Source organism: Mobula hypostoma, chromosome 3, assembly GCF_963921235.1.
Source record: "Mobula hypostoma chromosome 3, sMobHyp1.1, whole genome shotgun sequence".
Taxonomy (NCBI): domain Eukaryota; kingdom Metazoa; phylum Chordata; class Chondrichthyes; order Myliobatiformes; family Myliobatidae; genus Mobula; species Mobula hypostoma.
In genome coordinates, this window is record NC_086099.1 from 59,779,421 (window position 1) to 59,807,161 (window position 27,741).

The 27,741-nt window shown below is 38.5% G+C and overlaps 1 protein-coding gene across 3 annotated transcripts in view; it reads left to right on the forward strand.

The window, feature by feature from the left end:
• kdr (kinase insert domain receptor (a type III receptor tyrosine kinase)) overlaps nt 1–26,919 on the forward strand; it is an 84,153-nt gene extending 57,234 nt beyond the window's left edge. For 2 of the 3 annotated variants that reach the window (XM_063043121.1, XM_063043122.1), the window contains exons 24-32: nt 900–1,011; nt 1,134–1,233; nt 2,150–2,255; nt 2,350–2,495; nt 4,117–4,210; nt 5,487–5,572; nt 8,167–8,335; nt 22,466–22,553; nt 26,575–26,919. In XM_063043121.1, the coding sequence (XP_062899191.1) occupies nt 900–1,011; nt 1,134–1,233; nt 2,150–2,255; nt 2,350–2,495; nt 4,117–4,210; nt 5,487–5,572; nt 8,167–8,335; nt 22,466–22,537 (885 nt within the window). In that variant the 3' untranslated portion in view covers nt 22,538–22,553; nt 26,575–26,919. The remainder of the gene's footprint in view (nt 1–899; nt 1,012–1,133; nt 1,234–2,149; nt 2,256–2,349; nt 2,496–4,116; nt 4,211–5,486; nt 5,573–8,166; nt 8,336–22,465; nt 22,554–26,574) is intronic. The other variant, XM_063043123.1, reaches the window with a different exon arrangement.
• The last annotated feature ends 822 nt before the right edge of the window (nt 26,920–27,741 follow it).

Sequence of the window (27,741 nt, forward strand, 5' to 3'; positions counted from 1 at the left end):
GAAGAGGAATTTCTTTAGCCAGAGAGTGGTAAATTTGTGGAATTCATTGCCACAGGCGGCTGTGGGTGCCAAGTCTTTATGCATATTTAAGGCAGAGGTTGATAGATTCTTGATTAGTCAAGGTATGAAGGGATACAGGGAGAAGACAGGAGTTTGGGGATGAGATGGAAAGTTGGATCAGCCATGATAAAATGATGGAGCTGACTCGATGGGTCAAATGGCCTAATTCTGCTCCTATGTCTTATGGTCTAACTAAGTTTTATCCCATTGACTATACAAAGACAGTAACCAGCATTGCGAAATCCAAGAGAAGACTTAAAGAAAATTCAAGCTTTGTAATGGTTTATGAAATTTTAGTTCTAAATTTGGCATGAGGATGTTTGCCCATGAATGTACCATGTATTCTTCCTTTGGCAGAGAGAAGTGTATTTTATTGGGACTGCTCTTGGAAGTGCTAATGAAGAACCTCTGACGCATATACAGCAGGTCAAAAGAGAGAACAAATAAATTATTACACTTTTTGATTATCATTGTGACCCTGTCTCTTCTTTCAGTTAGTCCTGACGAAGGGTCTCCGCCCGAAACGTTGGCCTTACCTCTTCCTAGAGATGCTGCCTGGCCTGCTGCGTTCACCAGCAACTTTTATGTGTGTTACTAGTTAAAACATATTCAGCAACAGTCTCCTGCCCCAATTAAGCAACATAGTGTCCCAAATAAAGGAAGGGAATCCCAACAATTTCCTTGAATTTTTTTTGTTCTTTAAGAGTTATCCCAAATAAGTGGCTGCTCCAATTAACCGATGTCCCAATTAGCTGGAATCCAATGTACATCCTTAAGTCACACAATTACATATAAAGCTAAATGTTTGTATTGTATATTAAAATGTATTTTTTTCCTAGGCACTGCTTCCACTTAAATGGATGGCACCAGAGACCATCTTTGACAAAGTTTATACAACACAAAGTGATGTATGGTCTTTTGGAATTCTACTTTGGGAAATATTCTCATTGGGTACGTGTCTCCAGTTACCTTGGTAATGAATAGTCAGAAAATCGTTTGGTGGTGATTTGATAAAAGGTGAAGTGAAGCTCCCAGATAACTGCAATGTTTTCCCTTTTCTAATCACTTCCCAGGTGCCTCTCCATATCCTGGTGTTCAGATAGATGAAGAGTTTTGTCAGCGACTCAAGGAAGGGACTCGAATGCGATGTCCTCAATATGCAACAACAGAAATGTAATTCAATTTCCATGTCATATAACTTATCCTTCACAGAATGTAATGCTTGGAAAATACAAAGTACATTTATATTCAAAGTGTGTATACTATTTACAACTTTGAGATTCGTCTTCTTACGGGCAGGCAAACAACTCATTCAGTCAAACAATTCAGAAATTCGTATACATAAAAATACTGCAAGACCATTTGCTCTCCCAGGTCTATTTTCTTCATAATATTGGCTGAAAACAGAAGGAAATCATTTTTGCTATTTTTGCTTGTGCCTGCTTTTGATTCTAGACTTGCAGACTCTTCCTTTTTAAGTACAAATGTAATACCCTTCTAAAAGTTATTACTGAATCTGTCTCCCCCATATTTTCAGTCAAATACTTCCAAATTGCAACTGCCTCTGTTAGAGGAAATCCATATATTATTTTTGGTTGTTAACTATAATTTATAAAATATGTCATTGCTAAGAAATTAAGCATTTTAGCATAGCATGTTGCTGTCCTAGTGGGTGCTATGGTCAGACAATATGAACTGTTTGATCTTTCTCATGAAATTATTGAAACCAATGAGTGTTTGAGGAAATCTTTGGTGTTAAACACTAAATACTAGTGGACCATGACAGCAAATTCTTTGATTTCACATAAATCTAGAAATTTTTCATCCAAGAAGTTTAAACCTAAACTGGCACTCCCTTAGTATTAATATAGATCACATGAACCTATATGCTTCTAACTAAAGTACGAAATCCAGGCTGACATCTCAAACAGCTTCTATTATTTTTCAGTTTCTTGTCTTTTTTCTATCTGCAGACATGTGCATTCGCATATGCATATCCAAAACATATGAAGTGAACATTCCCCTTCAATTTAATTGCTTCATTTTATTTATTTAATCTTTAAACACAACAATCATTCTCTCTTGTCAGTTATCATACAATGTTGGATTGTTGGCATGGAGACTACAAAATGAGACCAGTCTTTTCTGAATTGGTAGAACACTTAGGGAACTTACTCCAGACGAATGCTCAACAGGTAAGCTTGGGCTTTGTCAAGATGTAAATGTGTTTCAAAGTATTTTTCTTGAAGCAGCATATGTAATAATTAGATAAATATTTTGCGATTTTAGGATGGCAAGGATTATATTCCACTGAACATGTCACTGACTATTGAAGATGATTCGGGGCTTTCTCTGCCAACTTCGCCTACTTCCTGTATAGAGGAAGAGGAAGGGAGTGATTCAAAGTTTCATTATGACAACACGGCCAGAATACGGTAATTACCTTAATGGACATCCTACCAATCCTCAGGGTAGAGCAGGGAATAAGAGGTGAATGAACAGAGGGAAATAAAAGGAAATATTGCTCAGCTGCTTCTCCTGGCCTTTCAGCTAGAGCAGACAATTAGACGTCAGACTTGCAGGGATGTGACAATGAATTGGAAGCTTGTCAGGAAAATCCATCAGTGGATAAAATTTAAACTATCAGAATATCAGAGAGATAAAACCATGCACCAGATGACAATTTGGTCACTGTATCTGGCAATAAATAATAAAATATTTCACTGGTATAGCTAATAAAAATATTTACAAAATGAATACTCAAAAAATCTCATCAGTATGAAATGACTACTCAAATGTCATAGGTATCGTTTAGACTGGAAGACCACAAGACATAGGAGCATGGTTAGGCCATTCAGTCTATCAGGTCTGCTCAGCAATTCAGTCATGGCTGATTAGTTTTCCCTCTAAACTCGATTCTCCTGCCCTCTCTCTGTAATCTTTAACACCCTTACTAACCAACAACCTGTGAACTTACACTTTAAATATTCCGAATGACTTGGTCACCATAACTGTATGTGGCAATAAATTCCACAGATCCATCACCCTCTGGCTAGAGAAATTCCTCCTCTTCTCCATTCTAAAGGGACGTCCTTCTATTCTGAGGCTGTTCCCTCTGGTCCTGGACTCCCCCACTCCACATCAACTCTATGTAGGCATTTCAATATTTGGCACAGATATCATAAAATGTCATAGTGCGGAAAATCTTCAGCCGCCTTTCACCAGTGAAAGAGACATTTGTCCCTGACTCAAAGGAGCATTCAAGATCAAGTGGAATTGCTGGTTTTGAATGCAACTAGTGGATGCCTGTGATTCTTTATGTAAAAATTAGACGAGGGTAGGAGAAACTGGATTCAGCCACAGAGGGAGGCCGGTAATAGGTTTCTGTAGGCGCGGAACAGTCACCATTATAGTAGAATTCCAATAGTTTTCCGCCCCTGATGGACCCTACTTTCAACACTTGCCAAACCAAAGGGCCAGCTTTAGTGTGCCTCTCAGGCGTTTTATAATCTGGAGGCTGGGCCTAAGGAAGTTCCAACTGAGGAATTCCTGGTTCTAAATAACTGGACTTCCTGTAGTTTCCCCACTTCGTTCCATTGAATGTTGTAACTAATAGGTGCTGTAGATAAAGAACCTTTTCTTTTTTTTTCAAATATTAGCCACATAGATTGGTGAGATCACTTTGCTTTGGTTTCTTCTATGAGCATTCCACTAATTACTAATACCTACAATCATACAAATATAATGACATGAAACTTTTATGATTCATAAGTGATTTGATGAGACAGTGTTCCATTGGATACCAAATCTCATAGTGACAGAATCTTAAGAAATTTGAAGCCCATGGGTTTGTAAATTGTAAGTCATATCCATGCTTTTTAAAAAACTATTTTGAATTCCATATCTTGTCATAGTACAAGATTCTAAAATCACTCCTTACTTGAGTAAATTTATGGAGGAATATTGCCTAAGCAATCACTTTGATAAGATTCATTCTTTACAGCCTTTTGGAGATCGTTATTTAATGCTGCATGGCATGACTGCTTTTTTCTTTAGATACATTAACGGAAGCAAAAATCAAGGCAGACCTGAAAATGTTAAGACATTTGATGAAGAAACAGTACAAAAAGCAACTATCAACGTGAAAGAGGTCTGTATAGATGAAGTATTACTTTTCCAGGCAGAATACACAGTCAGCCATAACTGAGTCCTATTTTAAGGGAGCTACCAGCAGTCTTCAATGTGACTGTAGGTAATTTCTTACAGAAATATCAGGAAGTTTAGTACATCCATGTACAATTGTGCAAATATGAATGCCCCAACATACCTCATAAAATTCAGCTCAGGAGCATGAAGCTATAGATATTGTACACACATGGGGAAATTTGCACAAACAAACTTTGCTGGGTCAGATAGCAAAGACAGATTTAATGCTTCCATTATAATGAAGGAGATAAGTTATGCAAAATGAAGGATCACACATTTTGAGTTAGTTTGAATGCTTTAAAGATTTCAAGTATTTTTAATGCTTTAAATCTTTTCTTAACTTTTGAAATCTTTTCTTAACTTTTGAAATGGTTCTTTCAATATTTCAATAGCTTGATTAATCTTTCACAGCTGACCACATTTTCTGAATGTTTGTTTTGGATCATCAGAAATATTTAGAAACTTTTGAAGTAATTAGACTGCTTTTGGCATTTGTCAACTGTTTTAGCTGCTTGTGAGTGGAGCTTGAATTGGCCTGCCTGGTGTGACCATCCTTTTCACTGAAACCTTTACTGCTCAGGGGAATATGCATATGAGAGTTCTGAATTTCATTCATAGATCAGCTCACGCTGCGTCTGCAAAATCAAGGCCATCATTTGATTGTTGAAGTGGCTTAAAATAAAACAAGATAAAGTTCATTCCGAACTAAGCAGACATGTTGAAACTAAATTTTGAACATTGAAATGAGAGACAGTTTCAAAATGAACAAGCTTAACACCATTCATTCAGTGTTGTCAATACAGTGACTCCAATATATCAAGGAGAATGTGCACCATCTTATCTGAACAACTTGTATTAAGCAGGGTGTGGAACAAGCTGCCTAGATTGATGCTTGAAATGTCAAAGCAATATGAACTGTGGAGAACTGATATTCAAGGGAATTAATAGGGAATTACGGTGATATCAAGTTAGAATTTTGTACTAGAAATGTTAGTACATTGCAATATGTGGCTTTTCTTTACCACCTTTGTAAATCAAGATACATTTAATGGTGTTTAATTAGTGAAATAGAGCTAATGACCATTATGATGTTCTCCAATCTATGATAACAGTGGGCTTGACAAATGGCTTGGTTGTTCCTCATCGTACAATATGCTATTTTAGGAAAGACTTCAATAGAATGTAGTACTTGCCTTCATTGAGTTCTTCTCTTTAACTAGTATAACCAGACTGATAGTGGCATGATACTTGCATCAGAGGAACTTAAGACATTGGATTCCAGACAGAGTCAATCAATGGCATTTAGGTAAGTTCAAGATAAGTAAAGGTGATAGCTATTTTAAGAAAATATTTTCTTTAGCTAGATAGAAGATATTTCAAACACACTTAATTGATTTTGCCAGTAGATACACTTGAAAATGAGGTTTTTTAGAGACTGCACACACTAAAGAATATTGGTCCTCACTGGTTCCAAAATTTATCTTGTTCTTGCCCTTGGGTAGTATTATTGCCTCTGGGGATGGAGCTTGTCTATGCCATGTTTACTTTTGATTGCAACTGGTGATTTTCAGTTCCACTGATTGAGGGTCAAGCTGATGGACGAAGCATTGGATACCCCTTAATTTCATTTTTAAAAACTCATTTCAGTTCTACCCCCCATAAAATTAACTTCAGCTTTTGTCAACAGGAAAAAGATCAAGGAAAAAGATCAAGTAAAAGCAAATCATCAGCCCATTATGAACTGCCGGCTATCTTTTATTAAGTTCATCTGGTAATATCACTGACTAACTCCTGCCCTCAGTGAAGTAATCGTAACAAAACATGGGTATCTTCTAGTACTTTGAGAATACTTCTCTATCTCAGATCAGCTTTTTGTTGGAAACAGTACAACTGTGATATATTTTGTACAAACAAGCTTCCATATATTTCATGGACTCGACCTGTTAAGTGTGTTACTTAAAATCCTGCAAACTTCTCCCTTCTTATCAGATTCTACCTGTTGGCTATTCACCACTGTTTTCATAATTTTACTGTCTACCAACATTTCCTCCATCTGGCTCCATCTGCCCATCATCTCCCTCCTCACTTGGTTTCATCTGTCACCTCTTGAACACTTAAGGAACTTACTTCAGGAACATCTTTGATCAAAAAGTTCCTCTTGCTATTCTGTCAGGTTTTGTTCACCAGGACTATATGGTCAACATAAGTTTTGTGGAATTCATTGCCAATTCTCCCTAGATACACCAATGCTCCTAGTACACAACTATCTTAGCTCTGCTTCACTGAGTTGCAGTGAGGTTGCAAAGCATAATTTCCATGCCAAACTTAGCATCTTCTCCTTGCACCTTGAGTGATGATGCCTACTTTGCTTCCGTTCTGATTTCATCTCTGCCTCTCCTTGCTCCCCACACCAAAGTTCACTGGATAAGGCTCAGAAAGAATATACCCTGCATGGGTGAGATATGATTTAACAGCTCAGAGAAATGCTACAGGCCAAAATTTATTGTCATGTTTAATTGAAATTCCATACCCTCCTTTACCACGCGTGTTTATAATTTATAACGAATTGTTACAACTAGCTTCTTCCTTGCAAGGTCATTCTGTTAACATAATCAGCCACCACAATCAGTGAACCTGCCTTCTGCCTATTATAAAGATTCACGCATTTCATTCGCTGTAACGCTGCATGCTCTCAGCAGCGTATGCTTGTAACTTTGAAGTGCTTTTCACTAGTGGCACCTGACTAAACCTCTTGTTATATCTTCATTTCCTCTGACATACTATATCCATGTCTCAATTATTGATCCTTGATTTAGTTTTGATATCAACAGTCTTGTCAACACTAATGGTATACTTACTATAGAAACTGCTCTGCTCAATCATCACAAAGTTGAATAAACTTCCCTTCTATAACTTCAACCATAATTGTTTATCTTCCTTTGAAATTCTGTTTGAATGTAACTACTTTGGCTTGCTATATCCTGTCTAGACTTACCAAAAGCAATGTGCTCAACTCCCAGATTAATTCCAAAACTATGCTGTCAGATGTTTTGGAGTAGCTTAATAGCTATGATTTTGAACCTTTTATCGAATTATATTGCAGTTTTGGTTCCATATTTTCTTTTCACTGGATCTTTAATTTATCTTTCTTGGGTAGTTTGAATTTAAGTTTCACTTTGTAGACATCTAAAGCAATCTGTAGAGAGCAGGGGAACTGTTTGCTCTGTTCGTGGGAAGCAAGGTGTGGAAACAAGAAGTAGATGCTGCTGAACTATAGGATGGCCCAGTGATCTTTTAGATTGTCCAGTTTTATTTAGTAAACTGCAGAAACCACATCCATTCAGCTACCGAGACAATACAAATTCACTTCTTCAAAGATAGTACACGTGCTTGTAACCCCTTTGGTATCATCACCTTTGTCGTGAACACCGGGGTTCTTCAATTAAAAGAAGATGTTTTTCCACAGCCCTAAGGGACAAACAAATATCTTATGAATAACACAATGCATCATTTAAGTATGCCTAGACAATTTGCAGCCAATGAGAATTAAGGTGCTCACTGTATATTTGTTTAAATGCACAAACAGCAAATATATGAATGTAAATCTTTGGATGACTTATTTGCATTAGAGCAAAGAAACTAGCATCACTGAAATGAATTTTCTTAATAGTTTAATTAACTTAAAGATAACTTCACACTTAGCAACACAAGATTAGGCAGATACTTGCTATCCACCAAACCCATTACTAACATAGCTCTTATGACCATTAGATAGATAACTCTTTTATCCGTTCAGGTTGGTCTGCATGCAAAGTGACTTGTCACACAAAGATTACATGCAATTTCCTGTCTACAATATTTCCAGAAGAATTTAAACATTTATTCTATTGTCATCAACAGTGCTTTAATTCCAAGCAAGAGCAAAGAATCTGTGACATCTGAAGTCTCTAACCAGACGAGTGGTTACCAGTCAGGATACCATTCTGATGACACAGACACAGCTCCTTATAGCAACGAGGAAGCACAGCCAAAGGAAAACTACTGCAACTCACCAGCTGATTACAACCATGTGAGTCGATACAGTGCACCACCTGTTTAGGAATTCAAACTGAACTCAGTGGATGCCACCCTGTAGCAACTTCATCTAAGCCATAATTGTATAAAGTTACCACATATATTTTGTAAGGTATTGTCAAAAATGAACTTTAACTGTTCTAGCTAATAGAACTATTATGAATATTGACAATATATATATCTTCATATGGCTGAAGATGGCCCTGGAATAATTCACAGTGAATCCTTTATCTGCTGTCTAACCTATTGATGATGAATTTGTCAGGGTTGAACTGATTTCTGACTTCTACATTCTGAGTTCAGATCCAGTGGCCTTGATTGTCCAACATGTAAGCTGTATCATGCAGCATACCAGGAAGCAACAAGGAAATCAGAACACTGTCTGGAAAAATAGTGGCTAGCATCAACTGTTGTGTATGTGGCCAACAGTTCTCCACAATAAGGCATTCCGTCAAGTTGCCTATTTCAAGCATCTCTAGGCAGAAGTAACGCTGAGTGAAATACTGTACAATGAAAATCACTTGACATCTAAGACTGGCATCCAAACACAGGACAAAACCATCTGCATGTATATATCGCATATTGCAAAGTACATTTCATCCTCTCAGATGGGTACCTTTCCAGTTAGACATCAGAGTGTGTGCAGAGAAAATGTGAGAAAGGACGTATAGGTAGGCATCTATTTATAGCAGCTGAATGTTGAATGTCTGCAGATTCACAAATACATCTAATATATTGAACACAGATATAAACATTTTCATTGAGTGAGAATAATGTAAACAGGGCACAGTTTTCACTGCCATGGTTAAAGGAATCTTGGATTGACCAGTTCATCAGCTGGTACATACTCTTTCTATTCAGCAACAATAAAATCACTTCCACACAAATGTACGTAAGCATGTAATTGGCAGTTTATAAAGTTTGTAATGTGCTGTATATAATATATGTTGATCAAATGCATCACTTTATTATTTTTGAATGTGAGTCTACAGAGCTTTAGTTATGAGCTATAGAATCAAATAGAAAAAAGACCTCAGAGATCAAATATTTCATAAATGAACGATAGAACACTTTACTGGCAAAGTTACGTTGTTTAGTGAGAATGTTTGAGCTGTTCAGTTTAATTCTCTGATTCTGCCTTTTGTCTTCCAAAAGGTGAATTATTTTAAAAGACGTATGATGTTATAGGTTAATGAACAGTTTTGCAAGGTAGCTCATGCTGTATATATAATTTATATATATATATAGCTTTTGTACTTTGTTAGATTTGTATCCAGTTTGTCAAGAATAATTTTATAGAAAATCAATATATGGTCATGAAGAAATTAGTCATTATTAAAGAAAATTTGCTTGCTGGCCAGGCCCTTAAATTCAGAGCACTAAGCAAATCAGATTGTAATTTGCACCCCTCATCCAGGCACACTGTTAGGACAGTGGTTCCACCATCAAATGGATGAGATAATGAAGGATATATATATTTTTAGAGTGCTTCTGCACATCCATCAGTACTGAAAATGTGTGCTCATGGGTTCATTTTTTTCCATCTAACCCATTTTGTAATATATGTCTACTTGACTTCAATGAAGGTATCCCAAAAATAAATAGATTAAGCTAAACAGTTATGAAGAAAGCAACTGTAGTTTCGATGCCTCATATCCTTGAATATTTTTGCTTGAACACAAATCTAAACTTAGCATTAAGCTGTCACTGCCTAGGAAACAAATCTAATAATGAACACTTCCATAAAAATACTGACATCAAATCATCTGACACTTAATGAATAATTCTTTCATTTGTTTAGTTGAAGTAATGTGTCTCTTGCACCCCCCCCCACCCCCCATTAGACACTGCACAATGACCTCAGTGGAAAGGAAATTCTGGCAGGTGCACAATGGGCAGCTGACCATTCTCACCAACGTTTGGTCTAGCATTGAATTTTCTGGGGCTAATAGCCACATTTTTTAAATCTATGTCCATGATAATTTACTGAACTCATCCTTGAAGGATAACTGTATCATGGCTGATGAATATTTTCACACTAAATGCAACTCAAATCTCAAGTATGAATGTATGTTGAATGTAAAGTAAATCTATATCTAATTCACTTTAGAGTTCTTAGAAATTACTATGTATTAAAGATTTAATTCATTTTTAATAAATGTTTTCCATGTATCTTTTTGTGGTTATGGACTTATTCCTGGATTTTCAGTTTTGGGTTTACATTTAAAAAATTGAATGCCAGTACACGTTAAATATTCTCAGAGATATGACAGTCAAACAGCCCAAGCTGCTTGATTGGAGAAGGTATATGTCCTTTCCTCCTGTGAATAGAATTCCAAATAATTCATTCAATTGTTAATCAATTTAGTTCAGGTCCAGAAGTACAAACTAAAATACTTAGTTCACGGCATGTAAGCAAAGAAAACCAGAAAAAAAGAATGTAGAAAATAAAGTTGATTTTAAAAATTCTCCAATAATCTTTCAGAGTAAATGTCAATGCCTAAGAAGGTGTTTGGCAGTATTAATTATAATCATGCTATTAAGCTGACTTACACTTAAGTCTTGATGAACTTTCTGTTGTGCTGACTAGGATCTAATGATCATGTACCACATAGCTATGTATATGAATAATGAATTTGAAAGAGCAAGTGTTTTTGGAACAGAATAATTTGAAACTAAGCTTCCTGGTTTCCCTATTAACTGTTTGAAAATGGACAACAGAAGCTGCAGTCCAATTTGCATATTTTACTTGGGTGTTTTAAAGAAAATCCTCCAGTTTTATTCCATAATAAGTTAGACCTTATTACCCTGGATGTGGCCTGCAGGGCCCTTGATGGGTGCAGCTGCAGGAGTGGTCAGGTGGAGTTGAGAGACAATGGTTGGTAGGAGACAGGCTGAGACAGGTAACAGGTGAGAAGAAACTACTTTGTTGTTAAAATTGGTTCCAAATGAAATGCCTGTTCTTTATATGATGTCTACTGTGACTATGATCAAGTCATCATTCCTCTTTGTCCTACTCGATGTCTTGCCAGCATTAAATCTTCCCCACCAACATGACTTCCTACACTTCTTTTCTTCCATTCTTACCATCTTAAATATAGCAAGACCATAACTGACAGAGGATGATCCTTCTTCGGTGCAATCAGGAATTCTTTTTGTATCTGTCTTATTCCTCATTTACACTGTGCTCTTAGCAACAATGTGCAAACACATGCTGTATATATTGTGTCTCATGTACGTTGAATTAATTCAGGTAAGCAGGAATACATGAGTAATTCATGCCTGCCATCACATAGAACTGTGTATTTCATGCCTTTGAGACAATGTAGATTGCAGCATTAGTAGGATATTGGTCCGAATAACATTGGGAATCCTTCTACCCTATGAGCTACGGGGCCTTATATTTCAAGTTCCAGATGTAGTAGGGGAGAAATGAGTTCCCCAGACAAGGGATCAATTGTCTGCACCTGGACTGTAAATTGATGCCATTGATATACCTCAGGGAGGTGAGATGGAGCCAAAGATTAAAAGGACCAGAGATCTAGTAATGAGCACTAAAGCAGTCAATGCTTTAAGTCTGACTTCAGATCATCTTGCACGGTAGCAAGCATTTTCCAGTGGGGAACTTCCCCGGGGGAACTGTAGGTATGGTCTTCTTGAATCGTACACTCAGTTCAGAAAGTAGCATCCTTCCCTGCTTTAAGCCTTTGCTTTTAAACTCATTCAAGAAGCAGAAGGTGGACACATTGCTCATATATATCTACCCTATGAATTTAATTTAATGTAACAGCTCATGGTCACGGTACAATCCAAGTTCTTTTGAAATGGCAAAAAGCCATTTTCATTTGCAAAACAAAAATCCTTGATAGCTGTGTCCAGAATAGAAAAAGATGATTAAACACGTGCTTATTCTCCTAATATATTACTGTTGTAACTACATACTAGCAACAACCCGAATGCCAGCTGTCGGTTGGAAAAGTAGATGTTATCCAATAAATCATTAGTGATTCATTATAGAATCCAGCTAAAAGTGTATCACATTTCAGAGGTTACTAATTAGACACGGAGGACACGGAGCTGGCTCACTTTAAGTAATAATTATGTACGTTAGTGCATTGAAAGTAATGCTATCAATGGAAGCCAACTTAGAAAGTAACAAGGCAGAGGTTCGCTTACTCATAAAGTTGAATAGCATAGAGACAGGTTCTTTGGCCAACTGGGTCTATACAGATCATCATGCCACATCTATACTAATCCCACTTGCATGCATTAATTCCATATTCCTCTATGCCTTGCTCATTTAGTACTTGTCCAGATGCCTCTGAAATTTTGTTAATGGTCCTGCCTCCACTACCTCCTCTGGGCTGCTCATTCCAGAAACCAACTATTCACTGTGTGAAAAAAATTACCCTTCAGATCCCTCTAAACTTCCTCTCTCCCATCTTAAGTTCTGCCCCTTAGCTGGGAAACAAAGTCTGGATGTCTGTGCCTTAAAAAATTTTATTCGATCATATCACCTCTCAGCTTCCTATTCTCCAGGAAAAACAGGCCCAGTCTATCCTACATCTCAGACCTCTAATCCAGACAACATGCTGGTGAATCTTCTTACACCCTCTCTAGTTTAATCACATCTTTCCTGTACTGTGGCAAACAGAATTGCACATACATTAATTGCAACTTCACCAAAGCTGTGAACAATGGTAACATGGTAACCCAAATCTCATACTCATTGCCTCCGCTGATGAAGGCAAAAATGTTATTTGCATTCTTCACCATCCCCTCTACATGTGTGCTACCTTCAAGCTGCTAGCTTGTATTCTAAGATGTCATTATTTAATAATATTGCCAGGACCCTGCCATTCACTGATATGTTAACTTGTGGTTTAACTTCCTGAAATGCACTTGTCCAAGTTAAATTCCAACTGTAAATGCTTTGTCCAATATCATATTGATCTATATTGTAATCTTAAATGGTTGTCTTCACTGTCCACTATACCATCACATTTTGGTGTCATCCACAATATTACTAACCATGGCACCTACATTCTCATCCAATTTATAAATATATATGACAAACAGCAGAGGACCTGACGAGCATTTTTCTACCTCCATTCTCCTTCATCAGACTGAACTCATTCTTTACCCAAGCACTTTGTTCAAATAAAAATACTGGTAATGGAAGCTCTCAGTGGTTCAAACTATGTCTTCTGCCATTCCCTTGGATTCATGGAGCAGTCCTTTTTTTCAGTCCCACAATGCTTTTACTAACCATTCTTTGAGTCCTCTCCTCCAAGCCTGTTGTAGATGACAAACTACAACGAACCTCCAAGCTTCTTGTCCATTCTACACACGATTGGGATTTCCTGGCGCAGGTCTTGGCCAATGAGATGAAGGATGGCAGTAGTAAAGATGGCAAATAGGTTGGGTGCAATGATACAGCCCTGTTTGGCTCTTGTCTTGACAGTGAAAGGTTCTGATTCAACACCACTGTTGCTGAGTACTGTGGCTGGCACACCATCATGCAGTAGCCTCAGTGTTTGTAAGTACTTGTCAGGATAGCAATGTCTTGATAGTATATACGTGAGAGCTTGGTGGCCTGCTGCATCAAAAGACTTTGTCAAATCTATGAAAGCCAAGTATAAAGTTGTCTTTGTTCATGGGATTTTTCCTGCAACTGGCATGCTGTGAATTTCATGTTTACTTAGGTAAGCAATGGCCTCACTAACAATTTGTGCCATATCATAGTCAACATATAATTCACATCAGTTATTGTTGTATATTTGGACAACTATCTCATTATAGAGTCGTAGAAAAATACAGCACAGAAATAGACCCTTCAGCCCTCTAGTCCATGTCGAATCATTTAAACTGCCTGCTTCCATCAACCTGCCTCTGGACCATAGCCCTCCATACCCTTGCCATCCATGTTCCATTCAAACTTCTTGTAAACTTTGAACCGAGCTTGTATGCAACGCTTACACTGGCAGCTCGTTCCACACTCTCACCGTCCTCTGAGTGAAGAAGTTTCCCCTCATACTTCCCTTAAATTACTATTGTAGGTATCGCTATTGCAACAATGTATTCCCTGTTCATGTTCCATAGTCGTTCAATTTCCTCTGTTAATTCAGCATATTTCTGGTATTTTTCACTTACTGATTTCTGTATATGTGTGTTTGGAATGGCTATATCTATTAAATAAGTTGTTCTTACTTGTTTATCCTGTATTGTTATATCTGGACAGTTATCACGAATTGTCCTATCTGCAATAATGGATCAGTCATAATATAATTTGAGGAACTCTTGACTCTAAAATTGGATCAGGCTCATATTTATAGTAAAGTATAGTTTCTTTTATGAGTTTGCATTTTAAAGCAAGATTTTGGTAAATCATGTTTGCCACTTGATTGTGCCTGTGTAAGTAATCGGGTCAAGTTAAACTGTTAAAGGATTCTGTAATGTGTTGGATTGTTCCTGGTTTCTCTTGTTATTTTCTGTATTCATCGTCTTGAATTTGTTGTTTTTTTATTATGTACTTTTGATTATTATTTGTGTTAGCCACCTGGACCTCTTCTGTTTCTGGGAAGAGGTCTCCAACTCTGAGCCAGGGGTTTGGCTCTTCCTTGTCGACATCTAGTCTGCTCAGATCATGGGGATGTCTTCCATGGAGGGTCATGCTCTTCCAGTGGTTAACATTTCCTTCTACAGTGATAATTTCTTCATTTTTCTGAGTTGTGCTTTCATTTAAATTTAATTAAACTTATTATTATTATTATCATTATTTCATTTTTTTCTTTTTTTGCAAGAAAATATATCCCAGGGTTGTATAAAATGGCATATATGTGTTTAGATAATAAATTTACTTAGAACTTCATTGACAGCTACTCACACTTACCTCTGGTTTATCAGCGGAGATTTCCAGTCCTTGGGTACCTGCTTCAATGTGGCTCCTCTGCATGGTTTCTGTATCATTAAACCGACTAAAAACACAGAGTAATGCAGGATTCCAACCAGGAAAGCAGAAAATATAAATTCTAGTCAGATCATCTACAAGAAGCAAAATAAGCACCAGAAAATATAGAAAAGATTAAGTCAATACAGTGAATAACGAACTATATTCTCAATAAAATTTAAAGTCTTCTTCAGATAATTGGTTAATCTGAGCAGGTTTGGCCTTCTTATCTAAGAAAGGATGTACTAGGTTGGAGTGAGTCCAGAGGAGGTTCAAGAGAACGATCCTGGGAATGAAAGGGTATGAGGTGGCAGGGTGGAGATACTGTACACCTCTACCAAAGAATGTGTAAGGTACTTCTTCCCTTCACTATCCTGCAGGTCACCCTTGGGCAAGGTGTAGCACCAGCTTAACTCCCTCCCCCTATCAGGGTCACGCAAAGCCTTGGGAACAGGTGGTGGATGGTCATATGAGCAGCTGGTGCATATCACAAGCTCTGATTATATGACAACTGACACCAAGCAGACAATCTCTAGATTATTGATAATGGCTGCGGTCACCCGTCTAGTAAGGCACTGCCCAATGAAGGCAATGGCAAACTACTTCTGCACAATAACTTGCCAAGAACAATTATGGTCATGGAAAGGCCATGATCAGCTATGTTGTACGACATGGCACGTAATGAATAAACAAATGAATGAGGAGTGTTTGAAGCCTCTGAGCCAGTACTCATTGAAGAATGTGGGGGTGGGGGGAGTGTGGAGGATCTCATTGAAACGCATCAAATATTGGAAGGCTAGATCTAGTGGATGTGGAGAGGATGTTTCCTATACTGGAGGAGTCTAGGATCAGAGGGCACGGTCCCAGATTAGAAGAATATCTCTTTAGAGCAAGGATGAGGAGTAATTTCTTTAACTAGAGAATAGTGAATCTGTGGAATTTCTTCAGACAGCTATGGAGGCCAAGTCATTGGGTATATTTAAAGCAGAAATTGATAGGTTCTTGTTTAGACAAGGCTTCAAAGGTAGCAGGGAGAAGACAAAAGAATGGGGTTGAGGGGGATAATAAATCAGCCATGATGGAATGGCGGAGCAGTCTCAATGGGAAAAATGGCCTAATTCTGCTCCTAAGTCTACATTATGTCTGCCTTATGGTTTAAATATCACAGGTTGCAACATTAAAAATTCACAATCCTGAATCTTAATCTTTCAGCCGAGAATAGTTAAATATCTTAATTTCACAACATTCCATTGAATTTAATGCTGTTGGTGAAGGCTCTAGCTTCCCACCCTATGAAGGATAAGGTGTCTCCAGCAATGACTCTATAATTTTTTATATTTGACAAAACCATGTAGGAAACTGATAAACTCACTAATAATAATTTAAAAATATTTAGTCCAATATAATTCTTTCAAGTTTTTTTTAAATACTGTATTTATTACTAGATTTAGTTCACTTTTCTTCATCTGTAAAGTAATGTGGTCATAAAATAAAGGCACGAATTAGAAAATAAAGCAGCAAGGTAGAATTACAACACCGATCCTAAATAATCAGGGTTGTATACACTTCAAAAAATTTTTTCTGTAAAATAACGGTTAGATGTAAATGATACTGATAATTTAAGAAAGATGTAGTTCTTTCCACTTTATAAAATATCTTGAATTACTAATCAAACAAATATTCAACATAAATGTCGATATAACCAAAAAAACATCAGCTCACATTAAATTCCAAATGGTGAAGAAAGGTTGAAAGCTATTGCAAATCTTTTCTGAAAGATCAAGTGCAATGGGCCTTGGGCATAAGGAGCAATGGCTGGGGCAAAGGTTCAGGTCTTTGAAGGATCCATTGAAGGGTCTTTAATCTGAAGCATGAACTTTCTCTCTTTCCACAGTTGCTGCTGGACCTGCAGCACTTTCCAACACATTTGTTTTATTGCAGCTGAAAAAGTAAAATAGCTGCCCTCATGCATTTTTACTACTTTATGGATTTGATTTTTAAGGCCCCTCAATAGCACGGTTTGTTGCATCCAGTGTCAAGATATATGCTATGAAGGAAGTTCGTTTTCCTTTCAATCACCGCCACGTTGTTTAGCTCTGCACACTCATACCCAGTCAGCAGCTCTAACATCCTAATTAGAAAGCAAGTTGTGGGAGGTCTTCTTCTTTATAAATTTTCACTGTGATGCTCAGACTATATAAAGCACTAGTGAGGCCTCACTTGGAATATTGTGAGCAGTTTGGCCCCCTTTTCTCAGAAAGGATGCACTGAAACTGGAGGAGGTTCATGCAAATAATTCCAGGATTGAATGGCTTGTCATATGAAGAGTGTTTGATGGCCCTGGGCCTGTATTCACTAGAATTCAGAAGAACGAGAGATGACCTCATTGAAATCTATCGAATGGTGTAAGACCTTGATAGAGTGGATGTGGAGGGGATCCTGTGATGGGAGAGTCTAAGACCAGAGAACACAGCCTCAGAAGAGAGGGGCATCCTTGGAGGATGGAGATGAGAAGAAATTTGTTTAGTCAAAGAGTGATGAATCTGTGAAATTCTTTGGCACAGGCAGCTGTGGAGGGCAAGTCTGTATGTATGTTTATGGCAGAGATTGTTAGACTCTTGAGTAGTCAGGGCATGAAGGGATAAGAGGAGAAGGCAGGAGACCTGGCTGAGAGGAAAATAGGATCAGCAAATTTGATGGGCCAAATGGCCTAATTCTGCTCCTGTATCTTATGGTCTTAAAATCTAAACTAAAGACTAGGAGAGCACTCAAAAATCCATGCAAGGTGTCAACTGGGGACTTAAGCTCTTTGCCATCTGATGTTTTTTAGCAATAACACCAGCAGAGTTCTCAGTACCATTTCAGGTACCCTTCCAGGATTTGGTTCATTCAGAGTATACAATCGTATCATTCCTGCTGCCGCTATACACTTTGGTGAAAGAACGGACAAACTGCAAATATCATCATCCATGAAAAAGCAAGACCTTGGCTGGAATCAAGGGCATGGGCCAATCACTTTGGCACAATAGTCTTGACAGGGGTGGACAAAATCACCACCTCTCAGAAGGCAAATCAAAACCTCTCTGGTGTGACTTCATTCTTGATGATGGGAATGGTATGAATATTTGAAGAGAAATTGTCACAACTGCAGATTCGGCAGCGTGGTAGATACGGCAATTGAGCTTGTTAATATGCACTTGTCAGCTAATTATAATTTCATTGTGATAGTATTTAACTCCATTCATTCCATCGTAGTATTTGTCGAGACTTGAACACAGCAATGCTTTGCTACCTGCTTGCATTCAGTCTGAGAAATTGGTCTGTCGAATCAACTGACTTTGAAGACTAGTGGTATTCATTTTATATTTAGTTGTTCTTTTCAGCTGCAGTGTAGGCTTTGTTTTCCATTTGAGAGTTTTAGCAAATGGCCCTGTTTGGCCTAGTGCTTATTGTTTTCTTTTCCTCATAACACTGTTCGCATTAAAGTCTGTAAATGATAGACCGGCATCTGTGTCTCTCACTCCGCACTTGGGCCATGTCTGAACCCGGTGACAGCAAGTCTCAACACCATGCAAAGATGGACCCAGCGGAGAGAGTGCAGTTGACCTTGGCCATGAGATTCATTGGCCAGAGTGATTAATCAAGGCAACAATGTTCCGTTTGAATTCCAATGTATAAACTGTTGTTTCTGTCTCCAGCATGACAGAAGGATCTTGCAAAGTAATGGACCCAGCAAAGTTTGAACAGTGACGTTTTGACATTGGTGTGTTGAGGAGAGGGTGCCTTCTATTCTCAGTGCATGTCCCGACTCTACATTCCGAGTGTCCTGAGTCTACATACCGAGCTTCTCCAGTCTGCATCGAGTTTCTCCGGTATCCATTCCAAGCTTTTCAAATCACAAGTACCCAGGTTCCCAACTTTGTGGTCCCGTGACTCAGGTCTGCATAACAAATGAGTGCTTCAAGCAAGCTTATCAATTGATTCAACAAATCGTCATTCAATAGTGTAAATTCTGGAACAGCCCTGCTCCAAAAGCTGATTCCCTGGCAGGTGCACAGGTGGGATGGCCCTATCAAGAGTATTTTTAACCTCTTGATGAAAATCATGGTACAGACTGGGAAAATTGAACTTTCATGTAGCAAATTAAACAGATCCACAGAAAACCAGCTAGCTTAGTGATGAAAGGAACCTGTCTATGCTCTCTTGATCTGTAAAATTGAGCGTATCTTCTAAATGCCTCTGGAAAAGTTATGAAAGATAAAACACTGAGCAAGATTTGAAAAGGTTCCTTCTCTAGGTTTCAAGTTTCATGGTTTCAAGGTTCCCAAGGAGTTTTCTCTGTTCCCAGGATTTTTTTCCCGATCGTTTGCAAGGTTTATTAAATGTTTTTAGGGTTTTTCAATGTCCACCCCATCTTGAGGACTCCCAATCTTCCCTCTTGGCCCTGCCCGAGGTTTCTTGATCTCACGCAAGATTCCCCAGTCTCTCAGTTTGTTGGGGTTCCCAGGTCTCTCAGGATTCTCCGGTCTCTCAGTCTGTTGGGGTTCCCAGGTCTCTCAGTCTCTCTGGATCCCCAAGTCTCCCTGCCTCTCGAGTTCCCCATGCCTCCCTCTCAATTTCCCCAGGTCTCTCGAGTCATCCCTGAATCTCGAGTTTTCAGGTCTTCCCGGGCCATCAGGTGCCAGCTATAGGCAGAGGGGTCCTGTAGTGACTTCCTCAGGCCTGTGCAGGGCATCAGAGAGCATTGGGCTGAGGTTTTCAGAGCACCTGAATTGATTAAATGTCGATTAGCAAGTTATTAATGGTTCAGGAGCTCCTTGTGTTTTTCTCGAGCAACTCGCTCTTTGTAACGCGTTTTCTTGGTGCTTTCTGTTTAAGTTTGTTAAGTTTATTTCGATAGGCTCAGGGATTCTGTGTTAGTTTTATTGTTGAAGCAGATGCCCGATTAGCTCCAATCGGAGGGTTCTCATTTTGAGAATGATTCGTCTCACGGTGATGCATGGTCGAACTACCTCTTTATAAACTCTTGTTTCTGTCTCTACATGAACGTCCTCAGCTCCGATATTGGCCGTGCACACCATGGCACTTCTCTACCAGGCGGACACGGGTCTGTGGTGCCTCAAGGACTGGGCCTAGAAAGGGGGGCCCTGTCGCAACCATGGATTTGGCAGCACAGTAGATACGGCAATTGAGCTTGTTAATATGCATATGTCAGCTAATTATTTCATTGTGATAGTATTTAACTCCATTCATTCCATCGTAGTATTTGTCGAGACTTGAACACAGCAATGCTTCGCTGCCTGCTTGCATTCAGCCTGAGAAATTGGACTGTCGAATCAATTGACTGAAGACTAGCGGTATTCATTTTATACTTAGTTGTTCTTTTCAGCTGTAGTGTAGGCTTTATTTTCCATTTGAGAGTTTTAGTTAATGGCCATGTTTGGCTTCATGTTTATTGTTTTCTTTCCCGGTAACACTGTTTGTATAAAAATCTGTAAACTATTGACCGGCATCAGTATCTCTCACTCCGCACTTGGGCCATATCTGAACCTGGTAAAAGAAATTACATAAAAGCCAATATAAATGACACATAGGTTTAAAATGGACAGCAACTCTGAATGGTTAGTATCTGCATTTCTTATATCTTTCTTAAAGCAATACTTTGTTGCAAAGACAATACCTCCACAGAAGATATATACTCAGTGACCACTTTATTAGGTACATCTGTACACCTTGTAATGCAAATATCTAATCAGCCAATCATGTGGCAGCAACTCAATGCAAAAGCATGCAGACATGGTCAAGAGGTTCAGTTGTTGTTCAGACCAAATATCAGAATGGGACAGAAATGTAATCTAAGAGAGGTTGACCATGGAATGATTGTTCGTGCCAGACAGGATGGTTTGAATATCTCAGAAATTGCTGATCTCCTGGGGTTTTCACACACAGAGGATGGTCCAAAACACAAAAAAAAAATCCAGTGCATGGCATTTCTATGGATGAAATGCTTTGTTAATTGGAGAGGTCAGAGGAGAATGGCCAGACTGGTTCAAGCTGACAGGGAAGTGACAGTAACTGAAATAGCCAGCCACTACAACAGTAGTGTGAAGAAGAGCATCTCTGAATTCACAACACGTGGAAACTTGAAGTGGATGGGCTACAGCAGCAGAAGACCACAAACATATGTGTATATGCATTTTATACCCTTAATGCACTACATTCACACATTAAAAGTCTTACATAGAGTTGTCTCATTTTATTTTAGAGGACACCACTTGAACTTTGGCTTCTCAGACTTTATATATATTTACATAGGAGCTTAGTTAAGGTGATATTCCAAACTAGTCTTCCCTTGGACAACACATACAGTATGTCTGGATGTTGAGTGTGTTAGTTAGAAGCAGTAAGTCAGAGATATTTGTTTTTGCTGAAAATCACCAAGTATTCCAGCATTGATTGAATCTGCCTCAGGATATGGTCTTTGTAAATGGCATATAAGGAGCAATGCTATGTGTAATCAAACTACTGAGATGAGCACGAAGTGTGTCTCCACATACCTTCCATGCAAAGGCAATTCTACCAGGAGTGACATCAGCACAAGGATGTCGGAATTAGCCTGCACGATGTTCTTTTCGCCCAGCTCTTTATTTTAGAGTGGCCATATCTTCTGCATCAGCTAATCCTTGATCTACGAAATGTTCCAAGAGTTTTATCTGTGTGAGGAGTAGGCATACTGGATGTCTGGCTTTAGTGCATTATTGGGTCCTTGGGCCCCAAGAGACAAGTCAGCAAATGATTCGGCCACACTTGCTGCTGCTGAGGTTGATGGGACGAGGCTGCTTTGTCAGCAAGTCGGAAGCAGCTGTTCCATTTTGTAGGGAAAACCCTTGAGTGTGCCGACTCCAATTGTGTCCCCATTGCCGGACGTTGACTTGGCATAGGAGCAGATTTATTGACAACAGCAAATTGGCTAAGTCAACGTTAGTTTGATCTGATCAGCTAGTGTGTTGAAGCCAGAAAATGACACTTCAAACAAATCTCAACACAGGGCCAATTGAATTGTTTGTGATTTAAGCTTCTTCTGTGATTAGGAGGCTTTTGTGAATAATACCATGCCCTCATAAGATCTGATAATGCCCACAAAGTTAATTTTGCAGTTTGTAACAGAAACTTCAGTTTTCTTTTGCAGGTTGGCCTCAGTACTTCTTCAACACTACATTAACATCTATATCCACCTTCTTGAACTAGAGTCTGCAAGTTTAAAGTAAGTGGTTGCTTTCCTGATCAGTGATTAGAAGCAGTGTGAAATGGCTCCTAAATGGCTGAAGGGTATTAGTGGCTGGATAAGATATGGAGGTAGAATTCTTGTAGCTAATACTACCACCATTTACTAATTAAAATAAATACCTTGCATTTACCAGTGGTACCCATATCTTATCTATTAACACTAAGGGAGATTTAGGCATATATTGTTTTGCACCACCACAAAAACACCATTGTTCCTGTTCTTGGCTTTATGTCATCAATAGGATTTTCAGATAAGGTGCCGCAAGCCACTAGGTTTTAAAATATCATATTTATTCAAATTAATATTGATCGTGCCAAGATACGGTGCATTGATTATGAGCTATTGGTTTGTCACGGATAGTTTAAAATAGTGGCAGAATTAATTTATTTTGACTTGTGGTTGTTAACACAGAAATAATTACACTTTAGAGTTTGACCCTCTGCTGAAATATAAAAGAATCAAGGGTATGTACATACCCTTTCCCTATATGAAAATTTAAGATAGGTCAACAGTAAAATGCCAAGATGCCATTTTGACAAGAATTTGTAATCCTAAAACAAATTGATTCCAAAATGGCCTTGTTTGAAGAGTTACTCTTAATCCCTAATTAGTTTAAATCTTATTTGAACATCACTGATTCCAAAAAAGTCTGTTATATCTAAATATATGGTGTTTTAGAAGGTTATGCTTGAAGAAAATGCTAAATAAAAGAAACTAGAAGTGTTTGCAAGTGGGAGCAGAGTAATATTTGGAAATAGTTTTCAGCAGAAGAGATGAGTTTTAAATTGGCGCTCATCTGCCACTTACTGATTATCTAATTTAAAATTTAAAAAATACCTTAAAATATGCACAAAATATTTCTAATTGAATTGGAGTACAGAACATTTTTACAAGAGTACTAAAATGCTTTGGCCAGAAGCTCAACTTAATCTTTGTTAATTTTACGTCTGTCCATTGGAATGATCATTGCAAACATATGTGCTACAATCTGTGCAAGCTTATGAGCCTTTTACCCAGCAGTCATGTGACTTCATTGGTGGCATGGGACCTTATTTGTACCAGGAATTGTGAGTTTGCAAAGACAATGAGATCCAAATGCTCATGGCAAAATTACCCCTGCAAACACATCTCCCCCAGCCACTTTTATAATAGTAAACTTCACCAGTCTAGCAATATCTATGTTGGTCTTGAATATTTATAATGGCACCTGGGGTGTATAATCTCATGACAAGGAATTGGTCACCTATGGCTGAGTTAAGAAGGAATTTCTTCTCTCAGAGGACTTTTATTCAAGGCTGAGATAGATTTTTGGACTACGTACGGGGGAAACAAGAATTATGGGGATGGGTAAGAGAATGGGATGGACACCTAAGTCAGGCCAAAAGTGATTTTCTTGAATGGGAGAGAAGTTCAGGAGGCAATCAGAATGTTCTACATAATATTGTTCTCTGCTTTGCACCTTAACACAAAAATTATGGCTTGGCCGCTTTCTATTCTGTAGGAGTTATGTTTTGGAACGGTAACTGGCCTATTAATGTATAAAACAATAAAACCAGATATTGGTAACAAGCAAAAAAAGTTGGCTATATAATTGGATGGTTCCACATTTGGTGATCATGCCTTCATCTGCCAAAACCTAAGGTCTGAAGTTCCCTTTTTAAAGCTTTCCACATTTCCAGCTCTACTTCCTCCTTTATGTTATTGCTTAAAACTTAGTCCCTCAATTAAACTTGGCCAAGAATCTAGCATGGCTTGATGGCAAATGTAGTTTGACAATAAAATCATAAAAATGCTGGAAAAATTCAGCAACTCTGGCAGCATCTATGGAAGGGAATTCAGTAAATGTCTCAGTTAAATTATTTTTTTACTGGTACAAGAATGTACAGTAAGAAATAGAAGCAGGAGGCCACCAAAGAGCCGCTCATATATGTTCAGTCACTCGATAAATCTGGCTGAGTTAGTTTCCCGTCTGATGCCTGGCCAGTGATCAAAGCCCATAATTTCCTGAGCTTGATACGGAGATGAGGAGGAATTTCTTTAGCCAGGGAATGGCTAAAGAATCTGTGGAATTCATTGCCACAAGAGACGGTGGAGGCCAAGTCATTGGGTATATTTAAGGAAGAGGTTGATAGATTCTTGATTAGTCAGGGCATGAAGGGATATGGGGAGAAGGCAGGAGACTGGGGCTGAGACGGAAATGGATCAGCCATTGATGAAATGGTTGAGCAGACTTGATCGGCCAAAAGGCTTAATTCTGCTCATATATCTTATGGTCTCTTATGGTCTTATTCACCTTCTTCATCAACCTGATTAACTTTGTCACTACTTTCAGCTATGGACTTGTACTCCTCTCTGCTATATAATATTCCTCAGAAACCAGTCATCCACTGTATATGTCCTACCTTAGTTTAACTTCCCAAAATGCATCACTTTGAACTTATCTGTTTTAACTTCCCTCTTCCATTCCTTAGTCCATTTTCCCAGTTGAAGTAGATCCCATTGTAACCTTAGACAAACTACTTCATTGTCCTGCTGCAGTAGTCCACAAACTTACTAATTATGCCACACCTTCCTATGCAAGCTCTTAATATACTGTATATGCCAAACAAGGGATGCAGAACTGATCCCTGCAGGACATTATGACTTACAGGCTTCCAATCTGGAAAACTATCTTCCCCTTCCAGCCTCCACCAAGCACATGCCATCTTACCATCGGGATCAACCTATCATGTGGGAGCTTGTCCATTCGAGCAACATCTACCAACTGACCTCGTCAATCCTCTTGGTGACCTTTTCAAAGACTTTGTGAATCATGATTTCCCATGCATTAAAATGTGACTATCCTTCATCTGTCCTCGTCTTTCCAGATGTAGCAAGGTCCTGTCTCTCAGAAGTCCATCCTGTAACATCCCCCTCCACAAGTTGGCCTCTGCAGACCTTTGCAATATCATATGCCTTCTGGTTTCAATTTAACACCATCCCTAATTTTCTTAGCTGGCTACGGATGATGCAAACATCTTCCACATTGAATTATACTTTAGAGAATTATTTCTTTAAATGTCAGCGCTACTGATCTGCAATGTTACCAAATAACTATTTTCTGCCCTGTAGAGACTTTAGAAAATTTTGAAATATTCTGATATTTGTAAGTTGAAGTTAGGTGAGAAGAGGATCGTGTGGAGTATAAGAAACAACCAATTGATTTTGAGCAGTAATTAATAGAAGTTGTATTAATATATAATAGGTGCACTTCTGAATTTTCAAACGTTCAATGAATTGATTCAATCTTTCTTAGATTGGCAAGATTAGCAATTTAGTTAGATATCCGTGTGAACAGTCAAGAATTTTATATAAATAACAGAACTACAGTATTTTTCGGCCCCAGTTTACCTTCCTTTTCCAATCTGTGACTTCCTTTGGAATGATCTGTTGCATAGTGAATCCAGTCACGAAGAAGCAAGAGGAAGTTTTTAATTAATGTCAGCTAAAAATAGTTTTTCTCAAGGAAAACTATTTCCTTTGCCATCTATAAAGCTATTTTGTTTGCTTTGAGGTATCAAGAAGGTTTGACTCTTTCTGGTCTACTGCAAAGCATACTCCAGGGATGTTTCTGCATTGTTTAGTACTCCATCAGTCCAACAGTTTAGTACCAAGTTCTCATCTATGCCATCTTGTATGAAAGTGCCTAATTCATGGCAAAGCAAGGATTGAACTTAATACTTGGGATACTGAACCACAGTAAAAAAAAATCTATTCAACCTTCCTAAATCTGAATCAATATTTGTTTTCCTGAATCTTGAAGTTTGATTGACTTCTCCAACTGACTCCCTATGTCCTTTATACCTTCCTCTTTTCATGTCTTTAAGCAACTTTTATAAGAAGTTAGACTCGGAGGGGGGAAGCAAAGTCATGATGGCGCTAAACGGTGATTCCTTTGCTTGCATCTTTGGAAACAGCTCTATTTCTATCTTTGATATCTCTTTCTTTCCTTTTCAAGGTTCTCTTGAAGACCCTATTTGGAGTTACGCTCTGACTTCAGTTCTTTGTGAGAACAGGACCCGTTCTCAGGGCCTCACGACCGGCTGCTTTTTGATATCCCAAGAACGTGGCCTGGAAGATTAGCGAGCCTTCAGGGTTCCAGGTTTTCGTGGCTCTGGAGGCAGGCTGATTCTGGGCCAGTGCCCCTGACTGAGGTGCCGCGAGAGAAACAGAACATCAGGAGCAGCGGGTTAGCTGCTATAGGTTGTGTATCCAGAGACCTGGGCCTTTCTGGGGCTGACTCTCTAGGTGCAGAGCTTATAAAAAGTGATGCAACCGACTTTTAACATCATAAATCAGCGAGTTGTTTGTTATGTCTCCCCTCTTGCTGTGAAACAGGGACACCTCTTTTCCCTTTATTAGGGAAAGAGAACCTGTGGTATGATTGAGTAGTCTTTGGGGTACTGCAAGTCTATGTCTATATTGATGCTTGCTGCATGCTTGAGTGCTCGGTGGAGAGCGCCGACGCTCTTTGCTGGCGCGTGTGGGGGGAGGGGTTTGTTGCCTTGCTGATGCTTGTGCGTGGGAGGGGGGAGCTGAGGGGTCTTTTAACTGTTATTCATTCTTTGGGGTACTCCTCTGTTTTCATGGATGCTTGCAAAGAAAAAGAATTTCAGGATGTATATTGTATATATTTCTCTGACATTAAATGTACCTATTGAAACTTATTGATCTGCAAAAGACTAGTGCAAAAAATTCTAATCATTTTCTGCATTTGGATCTTTTCAAAATCATGAATACTCTTTCCAGTTATTTTAAACTTCTGCCTTGTACCAGATTCCCTACATTATCAGCTCATGCAAACAACCTGATATGATGGGCAAGATAACAAATTAGTGCTGTGAAGTTCGTGATTTTCACCAAGGAATATTTCAATGCATAACCTTGCATTCATTGTCAGTAAGAACCAGGAATTGATTGTGGACTTCAAGTTTCAAGTTTCTGGGTGTCAACATCTCTGAGATTTATCATGAGCCCAACATATTGATGCAATTATAAAGAAGGCACGACAGTGGCTATATTTCTCGAGGAGTTTGAGTGTATTTAGTCTGTCACTAAAGACACTTCCAAATTTCCACAGAGGTAACATGGGGAGCATCCTAACTGGCTGCATCACCATCTGTAA